This window comes from Fukomys damarensis, unplaced genomic scaffold (assembly GCF_012274545.1).
Source record: "Fukomys damarensis isolate Sample0158 unplaced genomic scaffold, DMR_v1.0_HiC HiC_scaffold_9, whole genome shotgun sequence".
Lineage (NCBI taxonomy): Eukaryota > Metazoa > Chordata > Mammalia > Rodentia > Bathyergidae > Fukomys > Fukomys damarensis.
The window spans coordinates 45,465,288-45,490,800 of NW_022900921.1; the positions used below are offsets into that span (position 1 = coordinate 45,465,288).

At 43.4% G+C, this 25,513-nt stretch overlaps 1 protein-coding gene and 1 pseudogene across 1 annotated transcript in view; one reads left to right on the plus strand and one right to left on the minus strand.

The window, feature by feature from the left end:
* The first annotated feature begins 2,163 nt into the window (after window positions 1-2,163).
* The window catches only part of Il18rap (interleukin 18 receptor accessory protein), a 30,735-nt gene continuing 7,385 nt past the window's right edge, over window positions 2,164-25,513 (plus strand). Inside the window, exons 1-6 of the mRNA XM_010631807.1 lie at window positions 2,164-2,233; window positions 2,647-2,968; window positions 3,062-3,245; window positions 17,615-17,765; window positions 21,533-21,598; window positions 23,347-23,470. Of these exons, the coding sequence (XP_010630109.1) occupies window positions 2,164-2,233; window positions 2,647-2,968; window positions 3,062-3,245; window positions 17,615-17,765; window positions 21,533-21,598; window positions 23,347-23,470 (917 nt within the window). The remainder of the gene's footprint in view (window positions 2,234-2,646; window positions 2,969-3,061; window positions 3,246-17,614; window positions 17,766-21,532; window positions 21,599-23,346; window positions 23,471-25,513) is intronic.
* LOC104867418 lies at window positions 14,212-15,074 on the minus strand (annotated as a pseudogene).

A 25,513-nucleotide genomic window follows, 5' to 3' on the forward strand; every position in this document is an offset into this window, starting at 1 on the left:
ATGTGTCCCATCCACATGTATGCTTCTGAGCCACCAGATGGAGGTGTCCTGAGTCTCAGGCTCTGACCTGGGCCTCACGGGTCTGGTCCTGTGTGCGCTGCCCACCTCTGCTACAAGATCAGCTCCTGCCCAGGACATGGAGAATGGGTCTGTCTTGCCTGCTGTGACCAGCACTTTCACTGTGACCTACTCCTCCCTGGAACCCTGTTCTCTCATCCTCTAGAGGGAGTGTGAGTCCCTCTCTGGCTACCCGTGGCCACACTGAGTAGACTCTATGCAGTATACTCATGCATGACCCTCTGGTTTCTAATGTCTGTGCCCAGCATCCCCTCTGGACTCTGACTCACTTAATGCTTGGTGGTCTCTCCTCTTCTTATCTTTGGGCTCATCACAGTCACCTTCCCATGGCCTAACCCAAGCTTCAATGGTGCTGCTCTTTGTGGAACTCACCTTTCCCCTCCTCTGGGGCTCCTGACACCCTGGCTGTGATGTCCCTCTGGCTGCTATCACCCTGATCCCTCTCTGAGTCCCACTCTGGTCTGTAGCACCCTGGAATGCTCCAGCTGGGCCCCCAGGACACCTCCAGATCATGGTTTCCACTAGAGACACATTGATTATTAATCATTGTGCTGGGCTGAGCCCAAGGCAGTGTCCATGCTAGGCAAATGCTCTGCCCCTGACCATTCCACCAACCTTGATGTATAGATAGTCAAGTCACCTGCTTTTCCTTTTCCTGGAGATGGTGGGGACATGGTATGTGAGGGCTAGGGAGTGGCTGGAGATGAAACATCTATAAGGCAAGAAAAACCAAGTGTTTCCTTTTGAGAAAGGGGGAGGCACTTGGAAAAATGGTCCCAGGCCATGCCACCCTTGGCTCCTGATGACCCCTGACAGTTTGGTCTCCTCGTTCCACCCTTTGTCTGGTAGGCTGAGCAAGGGGGCCTGGTCCATGATGTCCCTCAGTGACATCCCCTACCCCTTGGCTCAGAAGCGGACAGCTGTCCTGGTGTTAGGAGTTGAGTTTTCTGTCTGTGCCTGTGGCTGTCATCTAGAACAAAGACTTCTTCTTTACCATTTAAATGATGCAGAATAATTTTTGCTTTACCTCTGATCTCCACAACACTGTGGACCTTGGAAACAGGGTCTCTATTATTACCCTCACCTCCCTCCAGTCCAAAGGTAACATAACAGTGTTTAGGGGGAAATTTTAGCCAACATTCAGCAGAACTCATTATCCTTATAACTTGATCACAAGGCACGAGTTGTTTTTATTTATTTTAAAAATTTATTTATTTATTTGGAACCAGGTATCGAACTTGAGACCCTGAGCTTGTGAAGCAGGTGGCAGAGCCACTGAGCTAAATCCCCTGCCCATGAGTTGTTTTTATGATACTGGTAATAAATCTTTGAAACAAAGACAAACCCTTCCTATTTTCTGCTTGAACAAAATTAAGCAATAATCACATATTACACAGACCATATCCTTTTCTCAAATTGCTTGTGAATGGTTTAAAAGTCTCTCAGCAAAAGGAACAAGGCATGACAGACACAGCAGGCTCTGATCCTTCCCCGGGGATCTGTGAGGAGGTGGTGACCCCTCCTTCCCTCTGCTCTCTGACAGCAGTGACCGGGAGGACTCTCCAGAGTCGCAACCTCACACTGCACATAGAGCGTCTCCCCAGAGCTGTGACAAAGAGGCCATTCTCTACACCTGGGGCCAATCTTTTCAGGATAATGTAAACTTAACTTTTTCCAACTTACTCATAGAAATAGACACAATAGATGAGAACATTACAAGAAAAAGAAAAGGAATCCTATGCATGGGAAACAGCATCAGAAGACCTCTCTCCCTCCTATCTGGTGGCGGTCATGGGTCCCGGGGTTTGGGGTGGCCCCTCCTCTGGGGGTGCAGGCAGGAGCTCACAGGAAGAGCTGCTCTCATTGCTGGAAGTGCCCCATTTCCCTGGCCTGTGGCTGCCCCTTTGGGTGGGTCCTACCCTGTCAAAGTTTCCTGTATGACTTGCGCTTTGGTCACAGGCTCTGGTTTCCCCATTTCCCGGTTTAGAAATGGTGCCCTGACAAGGGCTCAGACTCCGTGTTCTTTGTGTCCTCCACGCTGGCGACAGAAGGACGTGTGAGGTGTGACAGTGACCAGTGAGGACCATGCTCCTTTGGGGCTGGGTGTTTCTTTGGCTCGTGACCAGTGAGAGGATCACAAGCTTGAATGAGGCAGGTAGGATTCTCACTTCTCACTCCCACACTCAGGCCCAGAGTGACAGATCATCTGACAGATACGGAGGTGACATATTCACACATAGCACTTCCTACCTTTAGCAGGGCAGTAGGGAGAGACTGGTAGCTTGAAAAGCTTTTAGCTAATCCCCAGTATGGATGGAGCCCAGCCCACATAGTCAGGTGGCTGTGGGGCGACGGAAGAGGACCCCGGACAGCTCAGGAAGCCGGTCCATGATGCTGCAGCCTCCTGGGAGGGAGTTGGGACGTGAGCTTCCCTTCTCTATACAACGGACTTAGTGCTGATGGACACACGTGCAGCTGCACCCTTTATACCCAGAGCTACTTGTGCGTATGAGTTGGATTTCCATCTTCTGATATGTTCCTGTGTTGCTTTTTTATTGTGGTCGTCAGGCTGTTCCACAGAAAAACTCCTGTGGACATACTCCCCAGGAAAAGAAGAGGAGTTTGTCTTATTTTGTGACTTCCCAGAGCCACGGAGAGCACATTTCTCCCACAGAAGTACACAGAGCCCAACACCGAGCCCTGGATCCCCGCCCTGCAGTGGTAGTGAGGACCTCACTGATGTCCAGTGGTACCGACAGCGTGGAGATGGGGGTCCAGTGGAGGAGATTGCTGGTGGCCACCTTCACATGGCTCAGGACAAGAACACACTTCGTTTCAGTGCCCCAGAGACAGCCCAGGCTGGAACATACATCTGTAGACCCAGGATCAGGTCTGTCCCACATGCATGCCTACCCACAAGCAATCCCCAGTGCGCTGTGATCTTGGGAAATACCTGTGTTCACAGGAACTGTTACTCTCCTAGGAGTGCCCAGGACGGGGCCTGCTGTACCAAGACAATACTGGAGGTGAGGCCTCAGACAGCAGCACCTTGCAGCACCTCTGCACCCCATAAGCAGTACCTGATTCTCGGGACCGTTGGCTCCATTCACTGTCCTGGTCTCGGCTGCCAAGGGGACGCACCCAGGCCAGAGGTGACCTGGTACCAGGTAAGAATGAAGTATCTGAAATTCATGCAGGGGTGCTATTCTTCACTGCAACATCTCCGAAGGTGTTTTATAGAAGTGTGGGTACCCAGAAGCTGGCCCTGGACCAGTGCGGGGGCCTGACGTTCTGGATAGGTCTTGCCCCAAGGTGATAGGATTGTTAGAATCATCCTTCTGATCGATGCCAGAAAAATTTCCAACATTCATTTATATTTGTGAGATGTAAGCTTGCAGATGTGAGCCTGCTGCAGAAGCACAGGAGAGCTCACAGCACTGCTGCTGGAAGCCAGGCATTACCTGGGGTGAGGATACCCTAAGAAGACGTCTCCAAGAGACTAGAACCGGGTATGGTGGAGCACGCCTGTAATTCCAGCACTCAAGAGGCTGAGGCAGGAGGATTACTGAGAGTTTGAGGTCAGCCTGAACTACATAATGAAACCCTGACTACAAAAACCAAAACCAAAAGAAAAAGACAAAAAGAAACACACACACAGAAAGAAAGAAAAAGAGAGAAAAAAAGAAGGAAAGAAAGAGAAAAAGTATTTTTGCCAGCAGAGAATCTGAGAACAGATTCTGAGTGTTTTCTGTGATCCCCATAGTTTGAAGTAGAATCTTTTGCATTTAAAAATCATGCAAAATTTTGAATTTGACTTCATAATGTGCATATTTACTAATATAAAAATATCCTGGATTGCCATTGATGGAAGTCAAACATGTGGGCCACATGTCTTGTGGTTTTGGGCACCCTGAAACTCAGCAGGGAGAGACTTTGGGGGCACAGAAGGCATCATCTCACTTGATTCTTTTTTCTTTGTTGGGGGGACAAGGTCTCACTATGTAGTTCATAGCTGGCCTTGAACTCACTTTGTAGCCCAGGCTGGCCTCAGACTCAGAGATCCTCCTGCCTCAGCCTCCTGAGTGCTGGGATTACAGACGCAGGACAGCTTTCCTGCTGGCTCACTTGATACTCGTGACTGTGCTGAGAGGTGGACAGATTTGATAACACTTTTTGCAGAACAGGGTGAATGATGTGGCACCTGGTCTCGTATTTGTGTTTTAGAATGAGATGAAGAATGATCCCCACAGTAGAATTCCAGTCTTAGCAAACGTCATAATGTCATAACTTCAAAAAAGATGGTTAGTGAGAAATGCCAATTGTTTTTTGTGGTGTTTTCAGCTCTCTTGGGAAGAATAAAAATTTCCTGGGTTTAAAGGTTCTGCACCCTGTGATGTCAGCTGTCTTGCTGCCCCTGTGGTTTATTCTTGAGACAGCAGAGAGCTTCTGCCCTGGGGATTTCACAGGAAGATGTCTGTGTATGGTCCAGGAAGTGCACTGGACAGACTGCTCTTTGCACTTGAAGTTGAGCTTGAGCCCCAGGGCAGTCCAGCCCTCTGCATTACACTCCCAGAGCCAAACCCTGGGCCACGGGAAAGTCTGGGAAGGCTTTCTTGCCCTTCTCTGGGGCTTGGCCAGCGAAGGTCACCATGCGTTCCGTGGTACACAGGCAGTCGTCCTAAAAGGGGTGAGCGAAGGCACCTTCTTTTTCTTAATTTTTAAAAAGTGTTGCATCTTCCTTATGAGTGTACATTGGTTATACAGGGTCATGGGTTTAATTATGGTGCATTTGTAGACAGCACACTGCAATAGTTCCCCCTCGCTCCCTCACCCTGGTCTCCCTCCTACCTCCACATGGTTTTGGCAGGTGGGGTTCCATGTATGTAATTATTCTGATCACATTTACGCTCCCCATTGTACCTTCTGACACAGATTTGGGCAGGTCCTGGTTCAGTTTATGTTTCATAAAGTGCACGTGTGTATGTGTGTGTGTGTGCACGCGTGCGTGCACAGAGATACATGCACACACATGCACACACAGTGACCAGGCAGTCACAGACCTCAGAGCCTCAGCACAGCATTGGCTACAATAACATCAGGCAGGGCACGGCAGGCTTCATGCTGAACCCCAGTGGAGCGGTGTGGTCAGACCCTGCACCCTGCTCTGAGCAGACACAGCTGCACTGGCGGAGGGGAGGGACTGTGAACAGGAGACACACTGGACAGGGACACGCGGCAGATGTACACGGCACCCGACTGAGGTCTAAGTACTTTTCACAGACAAAAGGATTTAGGCTTGGAGATTATTTTGTATGAAAAAAACCCCACAAAATTTCATAACAAAGTAATAAGAGAATAGCAGTAGTTAATATACTGTGTGTCATCTTTGAAGTAGTTACTCAGAGACAAAAAAGATTTCACTTACAGAGAAGATACATAATAGCACAAAACTTTCTTTTCAGTGAATGAAGAAGTGGGTTGGTATATGTATATATATATATATATATATATACATATATATTGATACAGGGGAATAGGTAATCTATTTTCAACTACTTTATTTTGGTGTTTTATTTTTATTATTTTTAATGAGCAAATCATGATTGTCTACATTTCTGGGGTACAATATGATGTTTAGCTATGTGTGCACTGTGAAACTTTTAAGTCAAGCTAATTAACGAATTCATGACATTGTTTACTATCATTTTTTTTTTTTGTACTGGGGATCAAACTCTGGACCTTGCATGTGAGAGGCAGGAGTGGTGCAACTGAGCTAAATCCCCAGCCCTTACCATTTTTTGAAATAAGATATTTTCAATTTGCTAACTTAGTTATTGTAAAATATACCATACATAATTACTGAGTATAGTCAAGCTGCCATGCCACAGATTTCAAAGCTGAAAATTCTTTTTCCCTGTTAAATTCTTTTATTGGTACATTTTAGGTATACAATACAGTTACAGTCATCATTGGAATCTTGTACCTTTACATCATGTAGCTTGGTTCTTATTTTCCCCCACTCCCCTGCCCTCCCTTCAACCCCACCCCTCCCTATTTTCAAAGACTTTGTTTCCACTTATTTCTTACCTCATAAACTTTTACTCCTTATTCAACATCACTCCTTACTCTCTACTGTTCCACCTCTCACGACCACCAGTCTATTCTCGCTGCTGTGAGTTTGACTGTTTTCAACTCACATAGGACAAGATCATGCAGTATTTGTCTCTCTGTGCCTGCTTGTTTCACTTAAGCACATTGCCTTTTAGGTCCATCCATGTGGTCACAAATGGCAGGATGTCCTTTTTGATGTGGCGGAGTAGGATTCTGCTGTGTTTGTACACACATTTATTCATACTTTCATCTGCTTACGGAGTCACTCAGGGTGACTCCATGTGTTGGCTCTTGGGAGTAATGCTGGAGTGAACAGGAAATGCAAGCAACCCTTCGGCACTGGTCACTTCGAAATTATGCCCACAAGTAGATGGCTTCCAAGCATCGTACTTCCATTATTAGCATTTTTTTTTTCTGGTACCAGGAATCGAACTCGGGACCTTGCACTTGGGAGGCAGGCGGTGGCACCACTGAGCTAAATCCTTGGCCCTCCATTGTTAGCTTGTATAAGAACCCTCCATAGCATTTTTCATAAAGGTGGTAGAAACAGTGTTTAATAGTTTCCTTTTCTCCACCTCCTCAACAGCACGTTATCTCTTGTGTGTTTTATAAAAAGCACTCTAACCAATGTGAGGTAATATCTCCTTTGGCCTTAATTTGCATATCCCTGATGATTAGCAATGGTGAGCATTTTTTTTATAAGCCTATATATCTGTGAATCATTTGTGTGTCTTCTGCTAAGAAATGTCTGTGCAGGTCCTCTGCCCATTTTACAATCCAGTTATTTGTCTTGTTGCTCTTGTGTTGTTAATGTTCTTTACGTAGTTCAGATATTAACCTCTTGTCAGATGCATGGTTTGCAAATATCTTCCCCCATTCTCTGGGTTGACTCTTCATTTTGCTGTTTATTTCACCTGCAGAAGCTTTGCAATTTGATGAGATCCCATCATTTATTTTTTGCTCTTGTCTCCTGTGATTTTGGGATCATAGCCATAAAAAATGTTGTGCAGATATTGTAGTAGAACCTTCCTTCTGTTTTCTTGCATTTTTATAGCAGTGGGGCCTATATGCAAATTTTTATCCATTTTGAGATGATTTTGGTATATAGTATGAGGTAGGGGTCTAGTTTCATTCCTTTAGCATGTGGCTGACTGCTTTCCCAACACCATTCATTTAAGAGACTGCCTTTCCCTCATCGTGGGCCTTGGCGTTTCTGTCTGAGAACAGTGGACTCTAAATGTGTGGCTTTGCTCCTGCACTTCCTATCCTGTTCCCCTGGCTCAGGATTCAGTTTTCATGCCATCACTGCTGCTTCGATGACCATCGCTGAATGGTACAGTGTGAAATCAGGGGTGTGATGCTTCCTGCTTTGTTCCTTTCATTCGAGATTGTTCTGGCTATTTGAAGTCTCTTCTGGGTCCATATGAATTCGAGGATTGTTCTTTTCTCATTTACTGTAAAAAATAACATTAGAAATTTGATCTCTCCCTCACTCTCCTCCCCACACCTTTGAGGTCTAACAGCGTCCCCTGTAAGACTTCCCTTAATAACAAGGCCATATGTGTACTGAAAGGGACGGAATGGAAAAAGATATTCCATCCAAATACAGACTAGAAGAGGGCAGCCATCTTTTCCATCAGAAAGAAATAGACTTTGATCTTAGGTATTTTTTAATCCACTAAGCCAGTCTGTCTTTTTTATTTTCTGTAGATAAGTAATTGTTACTGACATTTTACAATTTATTTTGTGCTACTTTTAGAGATCATTCTCTTCTTTTTCCTGCCTTCCTCCATGTTTCGTTGGTTTTCTGTGGTTGTATGTTTTGAATCTTTTTTGATGTATTATACAATCATCATGGTTTCTTGTTTTGTGATTACTACAAGTCTTACATAAAAGTCCTATCCTTTTAACGAATTATTTTAAGCTACTAACAACTTAACTTTAACTGCATGCAAAAACTACTTTCCCACCCTCCCATATGTTATGACTTTGATATAAAAATTTATATAGTTTTGTAATTTGTAGCCCTTGACAATTTATTATTATTATGGCTATTTTTAATAGTTTTATTTTTGAGCAGTCTTTTTCTTCTTTTGTACTGGGAATCGAACTCAGGATCTTGCATTTGCCAGGCAGGCACTGTGCCACTGAGCTAAATTCCCAGCCAATAGTTTTGTTTTTTATCCTTAATAGTGAGAGTAAAATTTCTTTACATAACACTGTTATAGTATTAAAGTAACATGAATAAGACTACATATTACTTACACCATTGATTTATTTTATTTTCACATATGTCGTTATTATTAGATATTCATTTTAACTTGAGTTCCCTTCAGTAATTTTTAGAAGGTAGGCCTAGCAGTGATGACCTCTCTTAGCTTTACCTGAAAAAATTATTTTTCTCTCATTTCTGAAGGGCAGAGTTTCTAGGCAAAGTATTCTTTTTTTTTGAGACAGGGTCTCACCATGTAGTTGAGACTGACCTGGAACTCACTATGTAGTCTTGAACTCACAGTGATCCTCCTGCTTCAGCCTTCCAAGTGCTGGGATTACAAACGTGCACCACCATGCCCGACTAGGAAAAGTATTCTTGTCTGGTAGATTTTTCTTTAGTATTTCAAATTTGTCATCTTTTCTTCACTCCTTCTCATTCTTTTCCTTCTTGCTCTGCTGCTGGATAGTTGCAAGCTCCCCGATCTGATTCTTTTTTCTGCTTGATCAAGTCTTCTGTTATACCTAAAAAGTACCAATAAATTCAATGAGAGAAAAAAAGCTTTCTACTGGATTTTTTTAAGTTGTGCTTATATTCTTTATCTCTAGGATTTCAATTTGTCTTGCAAAGTTGTTTCCATTTTTTCAGACTTCTAATGTTGCTCATGAATTGTTTTCAAAACATCATTGATTTTTATTTTTTTTTCTCATTGAGTTTATTGGTACATTTTGGGTATACAGTACAGTTACATTCATCATTGGGATCTTGTACCTTTACATGACAGGTCTTGGTTCTCATTTTTTCCCCTTAACCCTGCCCTCCCTACACCCCCTCCTCCCTTCCTATTTATAGATACTTTATTTCCATTTTTTCATTTTCTCATGCTTTTTTCTTTTCCCTTATTTCCTTTCCTCTACCCCTGCCACTTCCCCTACACCTGTAGCAATTTTCTTCCTATTTCACATTGTCAATTATATCGTTAGGATCTTATGTACCATTGTTGTTTTTCACACCAGAGAAATTTGGTATTTATACATGTGTGACTTATTTATTTCACTTAGGAGTGTATCCTCAATATGTATCCATTTTAAAAATCATTGATTTTTAACTGCATTTTCTTATAGTTCTCTCAGCTTCTTAAAGAGGATTTTTGTGAATTCTTTGTCAGTAATTATATAGCTCTCCAATTCCTCAGGGTCCATCATTGGAGCTTTAGCAGTTCCTTTCTGTACTGTTCATATTTGTGTGTCCTTTTTCTGTTGCTACACATTTGAGGAAATGGCACTGCTTCTAACATACATAAGTGTTCCTTGGTAGTGAGCAATCTTTACAGTAAGTCTAAACTAGTATTGTGGTTAGGATAGCTGATTGCAACCCCAGATATCTCATTCATTTCTCATCACTAAGACACAAACTGGACACCTACGAATTAAGGAGAAGAGGTTTTCTTTGGCTCATATTTGTAGAGGTTTCAATCAATAATCCTCTTGCTCCAAGCCAGGACAGCACAAATAAAAGGGCATACTGGAGGAAAAGCTGCTTACTTCATGGCAGCCAGGAAGAAAAGGAGGAACTGGGAGGGAATAAACCCTTCCAGATCACCACCCTTGGAATCTGCCTCTTCCAACCAGGCCACACCTCCCAACAGCAAGCCACCCCTATAATCCAGTCACCTTCCAAAAGCCCCTGTCTCTGAACATGTGAGGTTTTGGGGAGACTTCCAGATAAAAACCATAACACTGGAGTTGAGGATTTAGCTTGGTGGCACAAGCCTGCCTCGCAAATGCAAGGTCCTGTGTTTGATTCCTGGTACAAAACAAAACAAAACAAAAAAAGCCCCATAACACTAGACAAGTAGATCTTAGGGATGGGTTCTTCAGCAGGGCTGGCCACTGTGTTTGCACTGTGGGCTGTGCTCCGTGGCTTGGTGAGGCCACCAGCTGGGACCCAGTAGTCAGGCAAAGCTGCCGGCTGGGCTTACAGTTATTTCTGACGATACAGGGCTGCAGGTTGTCTTCTCTGGCTGGCAGAGACCTGCAGCTGGACAGGGTTGTGTGCTGGGCCCTCAGGCTAGGCTAAGGCTTAGGTTGCTGTTCAGCTACTCAGGGTGGTCAGAGAAGAGACTAGGTCTCCAGAAGTGTGCAGACTTGAGCTCTTCGTGGCCTGGGCTAGCCTTAAGCAGATCTGGAGTCATGTGCTAGGGTTAGGCAAGGCCAGATGTTTCCTCCATTGAAATTCACCAAAATATACTTGCTTCCAAGCCCAGACCCATCTCAAGGATGGCACTGGATCCTGGCAAGGCCACTGTGCTTGAGGAGTCTTAATCATTTAATGGCTGAGAATTCAGAATGTAAGGAAATTATCTCTTATTTAGCCTATGGTCATTTTTGCTATATTTTCCTAATTTATAGAAATATAACAAAAATAGCCTTGACATAAACAGACCTCTAAAATAAATAATTACATGATCTTCAGCTAAATAAATTTTTGAGAAAATGCAAAATTATAACAAAGTTAGTGGGGGCACCTCTTCTGAATGGTTGGGGACACCAAGTCATGGGCTTTGGTGACATCCTTGTGACCTCCTGTTACAGGACTTGTGTCCTGAGTAACATTTCCATTAGTGGTTTAAGACAATCTCACTTATATACCAAGCTCACTTGTCACAGTGCCTGATGTGGCTCTGAGATCATTTCTGGGCCCTGTGTCCCATGGAGGTTTTGTACGTAGCCCAGGCACCTCTTCCCTTTTCCTTTTAGCCAAATTCTCATCATAACTGACTTTGGTCTCAGAGTCACTCATGCTCTGTGAGCCTCACACCATGACTAGGACTGCTACATCCAAAGATTGGAGTTTCTAGATAGAGAGGAAGTAAAGGCAATGTAGATTTTACATGTTTGAGAAGTATTTCTGGAGTTGATATATTGGCCCATCTGATTGTTCTCATGGTGACCATTTCCCATAATCCTGGACAACTTCCTATCAGTTGTTCAAAACAATAATTTACTTGCCGAGTCATTAGTGCTAAAAATGGAAGACTGACAGATTGTTGATGCAGCCTACAATTGTTCCAGATTTTGTGTAGTTCCATTACATGGTCGAATCATTCCAAGTTGGCAGGCAGGGCCTTTTCACACAAACTGCAGTCAAGCGATTGTATGAGCACTCTCTCAGTTTTGACATATAGAGTAGATTTTCTAACCCATATTCATTATTTCACTTTATTCCAGTTAAATTCTCATTTGTTTGTGTCAACTCATCAGTGTATGCATCAAGAAACTGGAATTCTGATTTTAAAATACAAGAAATTATCTGTCATTCCCCAATTTGTGAAACTCATAAATGAGATAAACATGAACCATATGTGATCACTCAAACCCCTACTTAAAATACTGAGCCAACAAGTATCTTAGGGATCTTAGTTGCTGACTCAGGCAAGATATCTAGCTACAGATAGTCCATTGACTCACTACTTAGGGGCCTTGCTGCTCAATAAACTCAAGACAAGCCCAAAAGGTCTTATATTTTATTGCAGTAGTATCTTGATTAACAGGGAGATCATGAAAGTATTTCCCAAATTTCATGCTATAGTGAAGATGTAATATGCCTGTTGTATTCCTGTGAGTCTCTTATCTAACCATTCAGTTACCAAGGAAAATGAGATCACTTTGGTGTGTGATTCCTTTCAGTGAGTGAAAGTTGTCTGATATTAAAAATCACTTCCTTTTCTAAGTGTTCATGAATCATCTGCTTACTAATTCATTCAGGACTTTGGATAGAGATTGACATCTAGCCCATAGTCAACAATTTAGTATATCGTTTCTCAACAAAAGATAATTATTAGTTCAGCATTTATGTGTAAGTATAATGGTGTCAGGTATTCAAGCAAAAGACTTGCTGTACATGGCAAAAAAGAGAAAAAAATATAAGCAACATAAATAAACAAACAAAAATAATAAAGGCCATGTTCAGTGAATGAGGAACAGCTCAGTATTAGGGCCAGACTGGAAATTAAGTCTGTGGGTTGTTCATGTGATGTGGCTATTGGGATCCTGTGGGTTTGTTTGACCTGTTCAAGTCAGATTCCTCATCCATAGCATGGGAACAGAATGGTGGTGGCAGGTGCTAGTGATATTTTCATGGAACAAAAGAAAAGACTACATGTTTCAATGACAGGGTGTTAAAGAGGCTATAGTAATATTTTGGGTCTTTGTAGCTCAAAATATATTTGCAGTATTTACCAAGTTGGAGAAAGGTGAAGTTGATTTGATTAGGGGTTGCGGAGATGTGTACAGATCTGGACACAGTGAGTTTATGATGTTTTAAACATTGAAACAGACAATGAAAACCTAAAATCCATCATATAGAATAGGGCTGAAGGATTTTGAAGCCAAAATCCTGGAATCCTGTCCTCCCAACAAAGGATGGTAGAACCCCAGGTGGGAATTCCAATGTGTTACCTACTTTCAGGGAGTATCACTCCCATGGAATCATTCTGTGGGCATGGTGCTCCCCAGTACTGCCTGGTAAGTAGTAGAGCTTCATGACACTATAGTCTAAAATTATAATAACTACTATACTATAACACTGTAGTATAAAATTACAACAACTACCCCAATGAGGGGTAGTAAGAAGAACTTTGCTCTTCTTCTTGATTGACACATACCATGTAACGTCTTCAGGATTTTATTTATTTACTTGTTTTTGCACACTTAGTTACTTTCTTCTTGCTGAGACACAATATCTGACATCCACAAATCAAAGGAAGAGAGTTTTACTTTAGCTCACAGTTTTACAGGTTTCAGTACATAGTCAGTTGGCTTCAGGGGACGTGGTATGGCAGAGGTGCCTTGCAGAGGAGAAACAGTCCATGGCAGGGTACACAGGAAGCAGAGAGAGGTCAAGGGAGTAGGAGGGAGATAGACCCTTCTAAGCCACATATTTCATGACTGGGTCCTGTCAAAATAGAGCTTCAAGAGCAAGACAAATCTCTCTGAGCATCTACCTGAGCCTCTATCTTTCCTACTGGAATCTGTGGTTGCATTATTTGGTGGGTTTCCTATCATCAGTGGCCTAAACTCCTTTTTCCTAATTTCTTTTCTTCACGTTTTCTTTGAGTTCTATCTTATAAAGTCTTAATGATGCACACTAAGCTGTACTTACCCCTTTATTGATTAAAACCCGAGGCTACTTCCCCTTACACATCATCTCCAGTGGCTCAGCTGAGGTCCTGTGGCATTGCTTCTGCGACAACTTATCCCTCACCCCACACTCATTCTGGGCTTTGTCATTACTGTGCTCTTTAAAAGTTTAACCCTGAATCCACCTGAATGCTTGTTTTGTTTTGTTTTGTTTTTTTTTTTTGGTCATAACACTTGGATATTTTGTTCCAGCTCAGAGAAATGGAAGAAAAAAGAACATGTCCTTTCATAAATCATTCTAAATTAATTGGCATTAATTTTTGAAACTTTAAACCATATATAAATATATATGTAAAAAAATACATATATACATTCAGATTTTAATCTCATTGGTGTTTATTGTTGCTTATTTGGTTTCTAATAAATCACTGCAACTCATCAAATGTGAACTAATACTTCATATATCATTTAAACAATCATTTAATATTATTTGGCTTGCATTCAGACTTTGTGTGTTAATCGCTTCCCTGATTGATCAAACTGTATATTGGAAGATATGAAGGGAAATCTTGATTTAAGTTATATTGTGTATGTCAGTAGCCCATTGCATAATTTTTTTCATTATCATTTGCAACTTCCCATATTTTGTAGTTCTTTATGCAGTCTATTTCAGCTTCTAGTGCTGTACATATCTTCCTCTTCTGGATAGGACTGCCCATGATCCATGAGTTTGGGGTCAGGCATAAACAGGGTAGGTAACACCTGAGGTGGGTTCTCATTTTATCATTGTTCCAGAACTGACTCCTTTTGTCAAAGGCACTGAATGTTTCAGGATGTGAGTTGTTTCTGCAGGGATCTCTGTTTGGTCAGAGATCCCTAGCTTAGCGTTTCCTTTAGGCTCAGAGAGTGATTCTTTTTTGGTGCTTTTTGTCCACAATGATTTAACTGCTTCATAAATTTGCTGGCTTATAGCATATGCTTTTTTTCCTGTTACCTTTGCAATTATTACTGCCTGAGCATAGCAAACAGCCCCTCTTAAAGTAGCCAGTCCTAATAGATAAGCAATTTCTTAAACCTAGAGTATTTTCTTCTGAAACCAGGCCTACCAATCCTGCAACTGTAATCACTCCCAACTTTTGAAGAAAATCTCGAGGAGGATTCTTCAGATAGACATATGTATCCTTTCCAAATTGTACTGTATCCATTACCCCATTTTTCGCAAGGACATAAGTACTCTTGCACCAGCCAATATAATAACCAGTTGTAGTGCGGATGGATGCAAAGCCCATTTGTAAATAACCAGGCTGCTCTTCAACATATTTAGAAGAAGAGGTGGCACAGTATGTATGGGTAACTGCTCTGGGCTCATTTGCTGCCTTTGGATTCCTCTTCTTTAGCCGTATGTACACTTACGGATGCATATATCACACCCACAGGCATGGAGGTCAACTTTCCTATTCTAAACAGTACCATCTAATTGACCCTCTCTGACTAACTTTTTTTCCGCCCTGAATTCTTAACTTTGCTTCTAAAGTGCCCTTGATTCTTGAGATCACCTGGTAAATATTTAGCTTGTCTGCTTTACCCTTGTTTTTCTTTCTACTTGCACCCATCTTCTCTGGCTAGTCTGACCCTCCTCTGTCACTTTTCACTCCCTACTCAAAGGACTCTTTGGGTCACAGGAACTGTACCAGACGCATGGACTGGGGGAGTCCCAGCTTCTACTAGTTGGCCGGCAAAGTGGAAGGGAAATTCCTCAACCAGAGAGGAAACAGAAAAATTTTTGTCTCAGTTCTCTTATTGGCTTTCATTTGAACTCTAAAGTCTTTTTTCTTTTCTCATTTATAAAACGAAGGAAATAGAATCTGTGCAAACCAAGTCAGAGAAGCCTTTGGAAATATCACATGTGATAATGCATGAGAAAGAATTTTGCTATCTCCAAAGAGATAACAGAATCTTATCTGTTGGTATTTTTGTTGTTTATCTCTTTCTTGCAACTGTTAGTTATAAGAGTTATACTGCTGACACTTTGGGTTGGAAACTTGAAGGCCAAGCACCATGGAAACCTTATTATGGCTGGAAGTCAGGGCTGACACATTGGCCTATCTGATCACAGCCATAATCACTTGTTCTGGTGTTCCTACTGTGTCCTTGCCCTGGCTGACATAAATGTGGCCACCTCCACTTAAATTTCTATGAGTTTCCATATGTACCTGCCATTCATTTTTTAAGTGTTTGATCACCTGACCCTCCCACTTGAAAATCTTTCTTCTCCTTGTACATTCACTTATTTATGCAGCATTCACAAGGAACTCATGATTCCATTCTGATTACTGTGTACTAGATAGACAATAACCAAACAAGTCTACTTCCAAAATCCATCAACGCTTTTATCCTGGCCTTGTCTTTGTATATGAGGTGTGATTGGAAAAACATAATGTTTAAATTTGTTTACAAAATTTTATTACTATGAGACACATTGCCATTATGTTCTCTCAAAATACTCCTGCTTCCTTCGAGTACTTATCTTTCTTGCCACTTTCTGCCGCAGTTCAGAAAGTCCTCTGTCATGAGTATCTTTAGTTGCACTGTTACAGCTGCCTCCATGTCCTGACTGACTCAAAACGTTTCTCTTTCACAGTTATTTTGACTTTGGGGAAGAGCCGGAAGTGGCACAGTGCCAGATTCAGTGAATTAGGTGGATAAGGACATGCTGTCATGTTTTTATGAGCCTGCCTTTTCCTTGGATGGCACTTGGCAACAGCATTCGCTATATTTTTGTTCACACCTTGTAAGGAAACTCATGAAAAAGCACTTCCAGAACTGCTGCAGAAAGAGGCAAAAACAATGGGATAAGTGTGTTCTAAGTGAGGGAGTGCATTGTGAGGGGTGTTAATGGCAATGTGTCTTTTACTGTAATAATTTTTAAAATTTTTATTTTATTTATTTATTTTTTAAATAAAAAATTTTTAAACATTCACATATTTTGATTCCTCTCTTTTACATCCTTTGCCTCAGATGCTCCTAAAATGACCCTCACCTTCCCCTGACTCCCACACATCTCACAAGGCTCTGACTATATCCCAGGAGCACTCTGTTCCATGTAAGCTGAGGCCCTGCTTGGCCTCCTGACTCCCAAGGGTTTGAAGTTGGGTTGCAACCAGTTGGGAGAAGGCCATGCTTATTCCTCAGTGTGTCTAGGAACAACTGGATGTCCACACACCAAGGCTGTCTTCAGCAACTCCAGAGAAGGACGTCCCCTGCATCATACACACAGCATTGGCAGCCTGTGCACTGCCCTGGAGACCAGAAGTGGCTGATTCTTGAAGCTTGAGCCATAGCCTGCAGGGAAACAGGGGGAGAAGCTCCGTCAGGGGTCAAAGAGGCTTAGGGCTCCCCCTGGCAGGGAAAGGTGGTGGGACAGTGACAGGAAGTGAGAGAGGGCAAAGGGAAGGACTTCAAGATTCATCCTGAGGGGAAATGGAAGTCACTGAGGGATCCTAAATTAAGCAGAGGCCAATGATGACCACATTTCAAGTCTTACTTGATTTTGGGTCCAGTAAGAGTTAAATCATTGCTTCTCAACCTTCAGTCATTGTTTGTAATATTTGTGTGCATCTGCTTATTTACTTAATATCTTTTATCTAAATTTTATTCTCTTGCTAGTTACACTTTTTAGAGAAGTTATATATTGCCCTTATTTACAGAAAATCTATAGCGATTTCCTAAAGCACACACACATATATTTTTAAAAATTTATTTAAGTATCATTCCCTAGAACACACTCAGGGGCCTGAGTTACAAAGTGAGAAATAGGTGATGGAAAGCTCTTCAGGGGCTGATCCGGGCCTGGCTACCCCTCTGTACATATAGTACATCTTGCACTGCATTAGAAAAATGGCTCCTGTTTCATCTAAGAATTACACAGCATAGTGTGGGTACCGGGTCTTCATAGCTTGGGTTATGCCCTTGTCTGAAACCAACCCACCCGCTTCCTGGGTGCCGTTAGAGTGAAATGAATAAAAATTCTCTGCTTCAGGAAATATATTTGACTTTCTTGTCTTTGGACCAGAACGGAAGAGTCCTCTCTGAGGAGAAGAGCGACTCGATCCTATTGGATGACATTTATGACTACCACCAGGGCATGTATGTGTGTGACTATGCTCTGTCCTCAAATGCAAGTTCCTGGACAGCCAGAGCTGTGGTTCAAGTGAGAACCATTGGTAAGTGAGACGTGTGCCACGGGCTCTGAGACTTAAACTCTTACTGTCCAACCAAAAAGGTCTGCTGGCTTAGTCATCTTTTCCCCCTCAGGGAAAAAAGAGACAGCCATGCAGTTGTAATCATGAAAGCCTCAGATGAGGTGAACTTTATACCAGATCTCACCCCCGGGAGGGGGAGGTTCAGTCCCGCCCCATGTGCCCTTTGGTTGTCACAAGTTGAACTGTCCACTCATTTCTTCCTGGTTTATCTTTGCAAAGAATTTAAAAGTATATTAAATATCTCAGACAGATAAGTGACATCCATGTACCCATCATCACTTTAGAATGTGTTAACATTTTCCCACATGCTCAAAACCTTGGGTTTTTGGTTTTGTTCTTTTTAGAGAAACAAAGCATTGGAGTTATAGCTTGGCGGGGGGGGGGCTGTGTCCCTACTACTGTCAGACTGGTCACAGTCTTATAGTTTATATTCTTTACGCTGATGCTTGCACACTTTTTGCAAATATATACCCATCCATTAGTGTAAGAGAACAATACCCTGTGTTACAAAATGTGTTTTGTGTCACAAAAAGTGGCACTATGTTAAAATACTGTTTTGTCAATTTATACTCTGATTAACAAGGAATTCCCATTATTCCCAAGTAAGATAATACTTGCTCTTAGCAGATTTTTAGTTTGGCATCAAGTAGCATCCTTTCTTTGCTTCTTTCCTTTTTCTCTCTCCCTCTTTTCTTCCCTTCCTCTCCTCTCACCTCTCTTCCTTCCTTCCTTCCTTCCTTCCTTCTCTCTCTCTCCTCTCTCTCTCTCTCTCTCTCTCTCTCTCTCTCTCTCCCCTCTCTCTCTCTCTCTCTCTCTCTCTCTCTCTCTCTCTCTCTCCCTCTCTCTCTCTCTCTTCCCCCAATTTACACTTCCTTGACTAATGATGAGGTGAAATGTCTGGTCCTATCTTTATTGCCCTACTGGGTTTCTCCTTTAGTGGCCTGTCAAATTTTGCCCCAGCTTTTCCCTTTTTTTTTTTTATTACTAGACCTACAAACATAAGCACCAATAAATTATAAAATATAATTAATTTAAGCAACATGTGATTAATGTAAGTATGGGCTATGAGGCGAAAACAAAACAAGGTGTATCACTTTGTGTCCAGGCGCTTCACGGTGGCGAGCTTGGCTCTTAATAAGGACATTCATCAGCTTTGTGTCCCTTTCCTGCAAGACACAAGCTACACAGAATGCATGAAGATTAAATCCAAAACTGTCGTCTACTCCTGACTCTTGCTCCTTCTGCCACTTCTGGTCCCAGCCATTTTATTTGTATCTGATTGTTCCTTAGCAGAGAAATATAAATGTGAATGCCATGCTTGCATCATTTTCTCCTCCAAGATAAGACCTCAATCACCAGTCAGCTCCCCAATCTCCTACAGAATGGATTTTTCTCCTCCCTCTGCTATGTCTGCCTCATCTGTCTCAGACAGCCTGTACTGCTCCCAACCCTGTCTCCCTCACTTACTCACTCATTCTTACCTTCTTTTGTTCCCACACAAATATTTTTTGAGCTTCTATTACATGTCAGGCTTGGAGGCAAGGATTTGAGAATGAGTCCCTAGACACTTTCACTGGCCTCTGGGATCTTCTCATTTTGTGGGGCAGGCAGACCAGAAGCAGGAGATCACAGTACCTACTGTGTGGCAAGAGAAGGAGGAACAGAGGCCTGTCAGAGGCACTGGACACAAACCCACTGAGCCAAGTCCCAGGAGGACTTTGGCGATGAGGACAAATGAGCCTGAGGATGGGTTGGGGGGCGCCATTTCAGGCCTTGCTGAGGTTCAGGAGACACAAGAGAGCAGGTGCAATGTAGGAAGACAAGGATCAGCTGTTCTAATGAGCATGAGATTTTATCCAAGGACAGTGAGGGGTGTCGGCAGAAGAGTGTCGTGCACAGACTTACTCAAGATGGGACCGATACTTCGTTTACTGTGAAGGAACTGGTTTCTGAGAACAAGGACCAGGGCGGGGAGGAGAGTTAGGAGGTTGCAGGGGCTAAGTAAGTAAGCAGCTGTTCGTGGGCACCCCAATAAGAGAGAGGAACAGGGATGGAGAAAAGCAGATGGACTCCAGAAACACTGAGGCAGTGTATCCCAAATGATATGGAGTCTGGGAATGGAGAAGAGGGAACAGGAGGGCCAGGATGAGAGTGAGGCATTGAGTTGGGAAAGTAGGTGGATTTTCTATAATCTACTGATATTGGCACAAGAAGGGAGAGCAGGCTGGGCTCAAGTTCCTCAAAGATGGCCAGGGTGGCTCTGTGAATAGACACAGCAGAGCCAATGAACAGTGACTGAGCCAAAGGCACATGATGGATTTGATGCAGGAGATAAGAAAAAGATGTATAATTCGGTAAATGGTGACACTAATGAATAAGTGCAGAAGGAAGCTTGAGGAGGAAGTTAGGTATTGGCTTGAATTAACTTTTAGTTATCCACCTCATGAGGGCAAGGGGTGTTTGGCTAAACCCATCTGGAGACCCCTGGGCTGGAGATGTGAGCATGAGAATCCTCACCTTTATGTGATAAAGCCAAGCAGCTGAAGGAGACCTCGAAAGTGTTACAGAGAGGCACCTAGAACTGAGCCCTGGAGTATTCCCAGCACTTGGGGGTGTGGCAAAGACCTCCAAAGGAGACTGAATGGGAATCTGTAGGCATCCATAGGCAAGGGGTACCATGAAAGGGAGGGGGCAGAGGAAGTGAAATTGAGGGTGTTGAAGAGTGGTAGCTTTGGGAGCCAAGACTTTGTGCAGGGAAGAGGCCTGGAGCAGGACTGTGCCACCCTGGGAGAGCTGGGGACGAAACTGATGTTCAGACAGGCACAGAGGGAGAGGATCCGGGGATACAGAGAGGAAGATGGAAGCTGAAGGGCAGCAGAAGAGGACAGGGGTGGAGCCAGAGCAGAAAGTTGGAGTGGGTGTGGCCAACCGCACAATGGTGCCAAATGGTGCCCAGTGGATCTTGGGTTCTGGGTGTCTGGTGACCCGGACTAAAGCAGTTCCAGTGAAAAGATGGAGGAGTAATCAGACCCCATAAGGGTGAAGGGATGGAGAAAGTGAGTGCATAAAAGTCTTTCATGCATTTGTCGGGAAGGAAGGGAAAATGTATGAGGCTGAATGTAAGGTGAATTCTTTACTATTTGAAATAGGAAGCCAGACTCAGTGGATAAATGCTCATGCCCATGAGATGAGACATAAATTACACCTAAAGATACATGAGAGAGGTGGTGGAAATGAGGAAGGAGGTCTGTGAGGAGTAAGACCAGGTGACGTCAAGAGCAGAGACCACAGCTCTCCCTGTGCCCAGAAATAGGACGCCTTCAAGAGGAAGCTTGCAGCTGGAGGCACATTTGAAAGTTTACGGCAGGAAGTGGAAGGGTATTTTTCACATGGGTTCTCCCTCCAGTTGGGTTACTCAGCTAATGGCACCAAAAAAATAATGTTGCAATAGAAAGTAAAGATAGAGCCTCTGGTTGGGAATGGGTGAGCAGGACTAGTGAGAAGCAAGTGCCCAGGCTGATGGGATGCTTTGCCAGCCCTGACAGCTGGGTGCCCTCATGATTCCAGCAGCCAGGTTGGACTTTTCATGGAAATCTGAGTTCCTAGACTTATGTGAATAGAGTTTGAAGAGACAGCATTGAACATTTAGATCAAAGTGTTGATCATCTTCAGCAAGCAGCTTTTCAGATCTCTCAATCTAAATAATGATTTTTATTTTCCTCTTTTAGTGGCTGACACTAAGTTCAAACCAGACATTGTATATCCTATCAAGGATGTCCTGGAAGTAGAACTTGGTAAGCTGGGTCAAGTTGTCACCCTGAATGATGATGTCCTTCCAGGAGCTGGTCTAAGTGTGATATAAGGAAAAGAGAGTTGGCCTTCAAGTAAAACAGAACTGGCTGTTGTTCAGCCCTGACTTGCTTTGGGACCTTGAAGAGTTACTTAGTCTCCTCAGCTCCAGCCTTTAGGTTTGTTCATGGACATCACCAGAATGGCTAGAGTGTTGCTTTGATACGACACTCGATGTATGATCAGTGGCTGGTGCATTCAATATGATCAGTAGAGTTTGGACTCTTCCAAGGAAAACATGGTTGCATTTATTGGTCATGTCAATACATTTGCCAACTTGAGTAGCTTTAGCCCTGTGAATGTGATGTTTGGTCTGGTTTTTAAAGGAAACTACAGTGGAATATTATGACCTCCACTCAAATTCCAAAATAGTGTCCTCGCTTTGGTAGAGGGGAAAGTGACTCCCTTGTGGACTCCTTCCATTTGTCAAGTTCACTAGCACATATGTCTGTCCTCGTAGCCAAATAAGAATGGGTGTACTTATTTAACATCAAATGGTATTTTTCTTTTTTAAAAAAAATTGAGTGCTTTTACATACTCACATAAAATTTATTATTATAGAAACAAGTATCAGGGTACAGATCCCCCAGATGACCCCAATGAAGCACACATCTGAAGCGTGGGTGGCCGTACTGACTCAGTCCATTTGCTCATTTTTGTGGACTGGATAATTTTTGAGGGGCGGAGGGGTGTTAAATTCAGCCATAAAGAATGAAATTGTATCTTTCGCAGGAAAATGGATGAATCTCTAGACAATAATACTGAGATAAACCAGACACAGAAAGCTAAATATGGCATGCTTTCTCTTAGGTGAGAAACTCAAACTACAAATAAATTCAAGAGAAAAGTAAAGGAGAGATGGTCGTTAAAAAGGAGGAAAACTTTCGGAGATGAGAAAGGGAGACCAGGGAAAGGGGTGAGGCCAGGAGGGGGAGAAAGTATTGAAAAATGATAAAGATATACACCAATCCCAAAAATGAATGTAACTATTGCATATAAAAATACACCAATAAAGAGTAAAACTATAGAAAAAAATAGGAGGAAGGAAGAAAAATTCAATTCAAATAGGTAGTCAAGTTACATACAGTATGAGTGAATTTGAGAGAAGTTTGAGGTGCAGAAATGAGTCCTCAAATGGTGTCTGGAGCCATTGTGTGGTTGGGATAGCTTGAGGCAGAGCATGTCTGGGGGAGCCTTGCAGAGAAGGGTTGAGGGAGGGCAGTCTGAGAACACACCTGGGGTGGCCTGATCATAAAAACACCGAGTGCCTACGGGATTTCTTTATTACACACTACAGTAAACTTGTGATTTTATTCAACACACAAACACTGTCTAGTGAAATGTTCCCTGTGCACCTTGTGCTTCTACAGTGGTGGTGAAGACCTGGCCGGTCCCTGAAATGCCCCACTTTCCTGGTGCCCACCTCTGCCACATCGGGAGCCTTGGGATACACTCATGCTGGTCTTCGTGCTAAAAACATGCAGTCACATGTCTGAGACACAGACTTGCCCACAAGTGACAAACACCTAGGCTCTGGGTTTGTGAGTGAGGTGTGTCAAGGCTTAGTTATTTCGGTGTCACCTGCAGACCCGGCCATGCTGGAATCTGTCTCTAGCCACACCTTTTCCCCTAGTCTGAGACCACATGTTCTCATGTGCTTCTCTCCTGTCTTCTCTGACCTCTTCATTTTCAGGAAAACCTTTAACTCTTCTCTGCACAGTGAGATTTGGCTTCCAGAGGGACTTTAACCCTGTGATAAGGTGGTATGTCCAAGACACTGACCGGGAGTGGGAATTCCCAGTGTTTCAGGAAAAAAGGTAAGAAAAGAAATTAATGAACTTTGGTCTTGGCAACAAAGACTAGATGTTCTCACCTTTAGAAATCATCAAAATATACATATATTTGATTATATTTAATGAGTTAGGCACTGGCACCAGCCAGTGATGAAAATAAAACACAGAATTGCGATGTATATGTTAATATTAAGTCTGGGAGCCACACAGTTTCTGGTGACGGCGCTATCTCAGCTCTTGTTAAGTGCACTCTGATATTTCCATGATGAAATCAGCTTGGAACATGTCACCAAGCCATGAATGGCTGTGAAAGCATTCTTTTGTTTCTGTTTGGGTTTGGTTACTTTTGGTGCTAAAGGTCAAATCCAAGACCATCCAGGGTGCTAAGCTCTACCACTGAGCTGCACCCCATTCTGAAAATGGTTTTAAAACTTGCTTTGGAGCAACAGTTTGAAGTGGCTGCTTTGAAAAACAAGCTACCCTGGCTGGGTGTAGTGGGGCACATCTTTAATTTCGGCACTCAGAAGGCTGAGGCAGGAGGATCGCTGCAAGTCTTAGGCCACCTTGGGCTATGTAATGAGTTCCAGGCCAGACTGAAATACACAGCCAGGCTGTGATTCAAAAACAAGGAAAGGAAAGAAAACAAAACAAAGAGAAAGGAAAGAAGGAAGGAGGAAATAAAATTGTCCGGCAGGCAGATATGCTGACTCAAGTTGCTTGCCAGAAGTAGCATGTCCAACAAGGGGCGGGGAGGGGAATTGCGCCCCAGTTCCTGGTTTCAGCATTGCCCTGCATTCCATGTGTTGGGGGCCCTGGGTCCCACACTTGCAGAACCATGAGCAGTCTGGACAGTTTCCGGGGAACCAGCGCCCTAATTCAGAGTCTGAAGAAAATCGAACAACAGTAGCAGCCGTTTTGGCTGGCGGAGAAAGCTGAGGGGTGAGCGGTCTGTCTTGAGATAGGCGGGGGTTCTCCTATGAGAAAGTAGACTTAGCTTATTGCGGTCGGTAGGATAAAACCTAGATCAGTGTGTGAAATTTACTGGGGGGAGAGTTTATCCAGTGGAAAGTGGGGAGCCCTGGCACTGAGAGCCATCTGAACCCCACGCTTGTCAGCTGTTCTCTGAAGGGACAGCAGGCTTGGATCCACTCAGGTCATTGGGAAAGCCACTAGAGGACGCATCCCTGCATTTACCCAAGATCTGAATCAAAGCAGGGATCTATGCGGTAAATAAATGCATTCTAAGTTTTAAAACATTTCAGTGAACGTGTGTGATATAATTTTGAAAAGTATGCATTATCACAAAAAGTGAAGAAAAGGTTTTGATAAGAACAATAACATGCAGCGAGGATTTCTTCCATCTGGGAAGTCGCTGGGTCCCATCTGGAGGGGAGACTGCCTGAGAGTTCAAGGAGGCAGGGTATGTGAACGGGGCTCCTTCAGTCCAACTCCAGCCTGCAGATAACAACACTCCACTCTGCAGCGTTCCTGTGACAAGAGGCTGCAGTAAAGGTGACATGCTCGTCCCCGCATGGCGGGTAGGAAGCACGCTGGAAAAAGCTGGCGCATAGGCTCCCAGCAGCATAGCCTACAACATCACCCACATAAGCAGTGTTTCTCGATGGGGGCAGACTGGTGGGAGGCAATTTTAGAGAATTCAAATTGTGAATAAATGCCAAGACTCACTTCTCCCTGATTGGGACCGTGTGATTCAGATCTGGGACTTGGACCCACTTCCTAGGGGCGTGAGCTGGGGCTGCTCAGCCCCCTTCCTTGACACGTCCACGTCACTGGCCAAGTCTGCATGCTTTGTAGAGTTTGTGTGAGGAGAGGAGTGGAGGAGATTAGAGTTCATTTCCAGTTCTCAGAAGAGTCCCGTGTACACTAAACCCTGGGCAGGAGCAAGTCATTTACAAATGATTGCTATTATCTGTTCTCAAGGGGAATTGTGAAGAGTGGGGAAACGTGGGGCCAAAGTACGTCGGCTTTAGTGCTCATGCTCAGTGGTCAGTAAGTCAGGCAAGATGGCGACCTTCTGTCTATCTTGGTTCCCTTACCTTCTTCTTG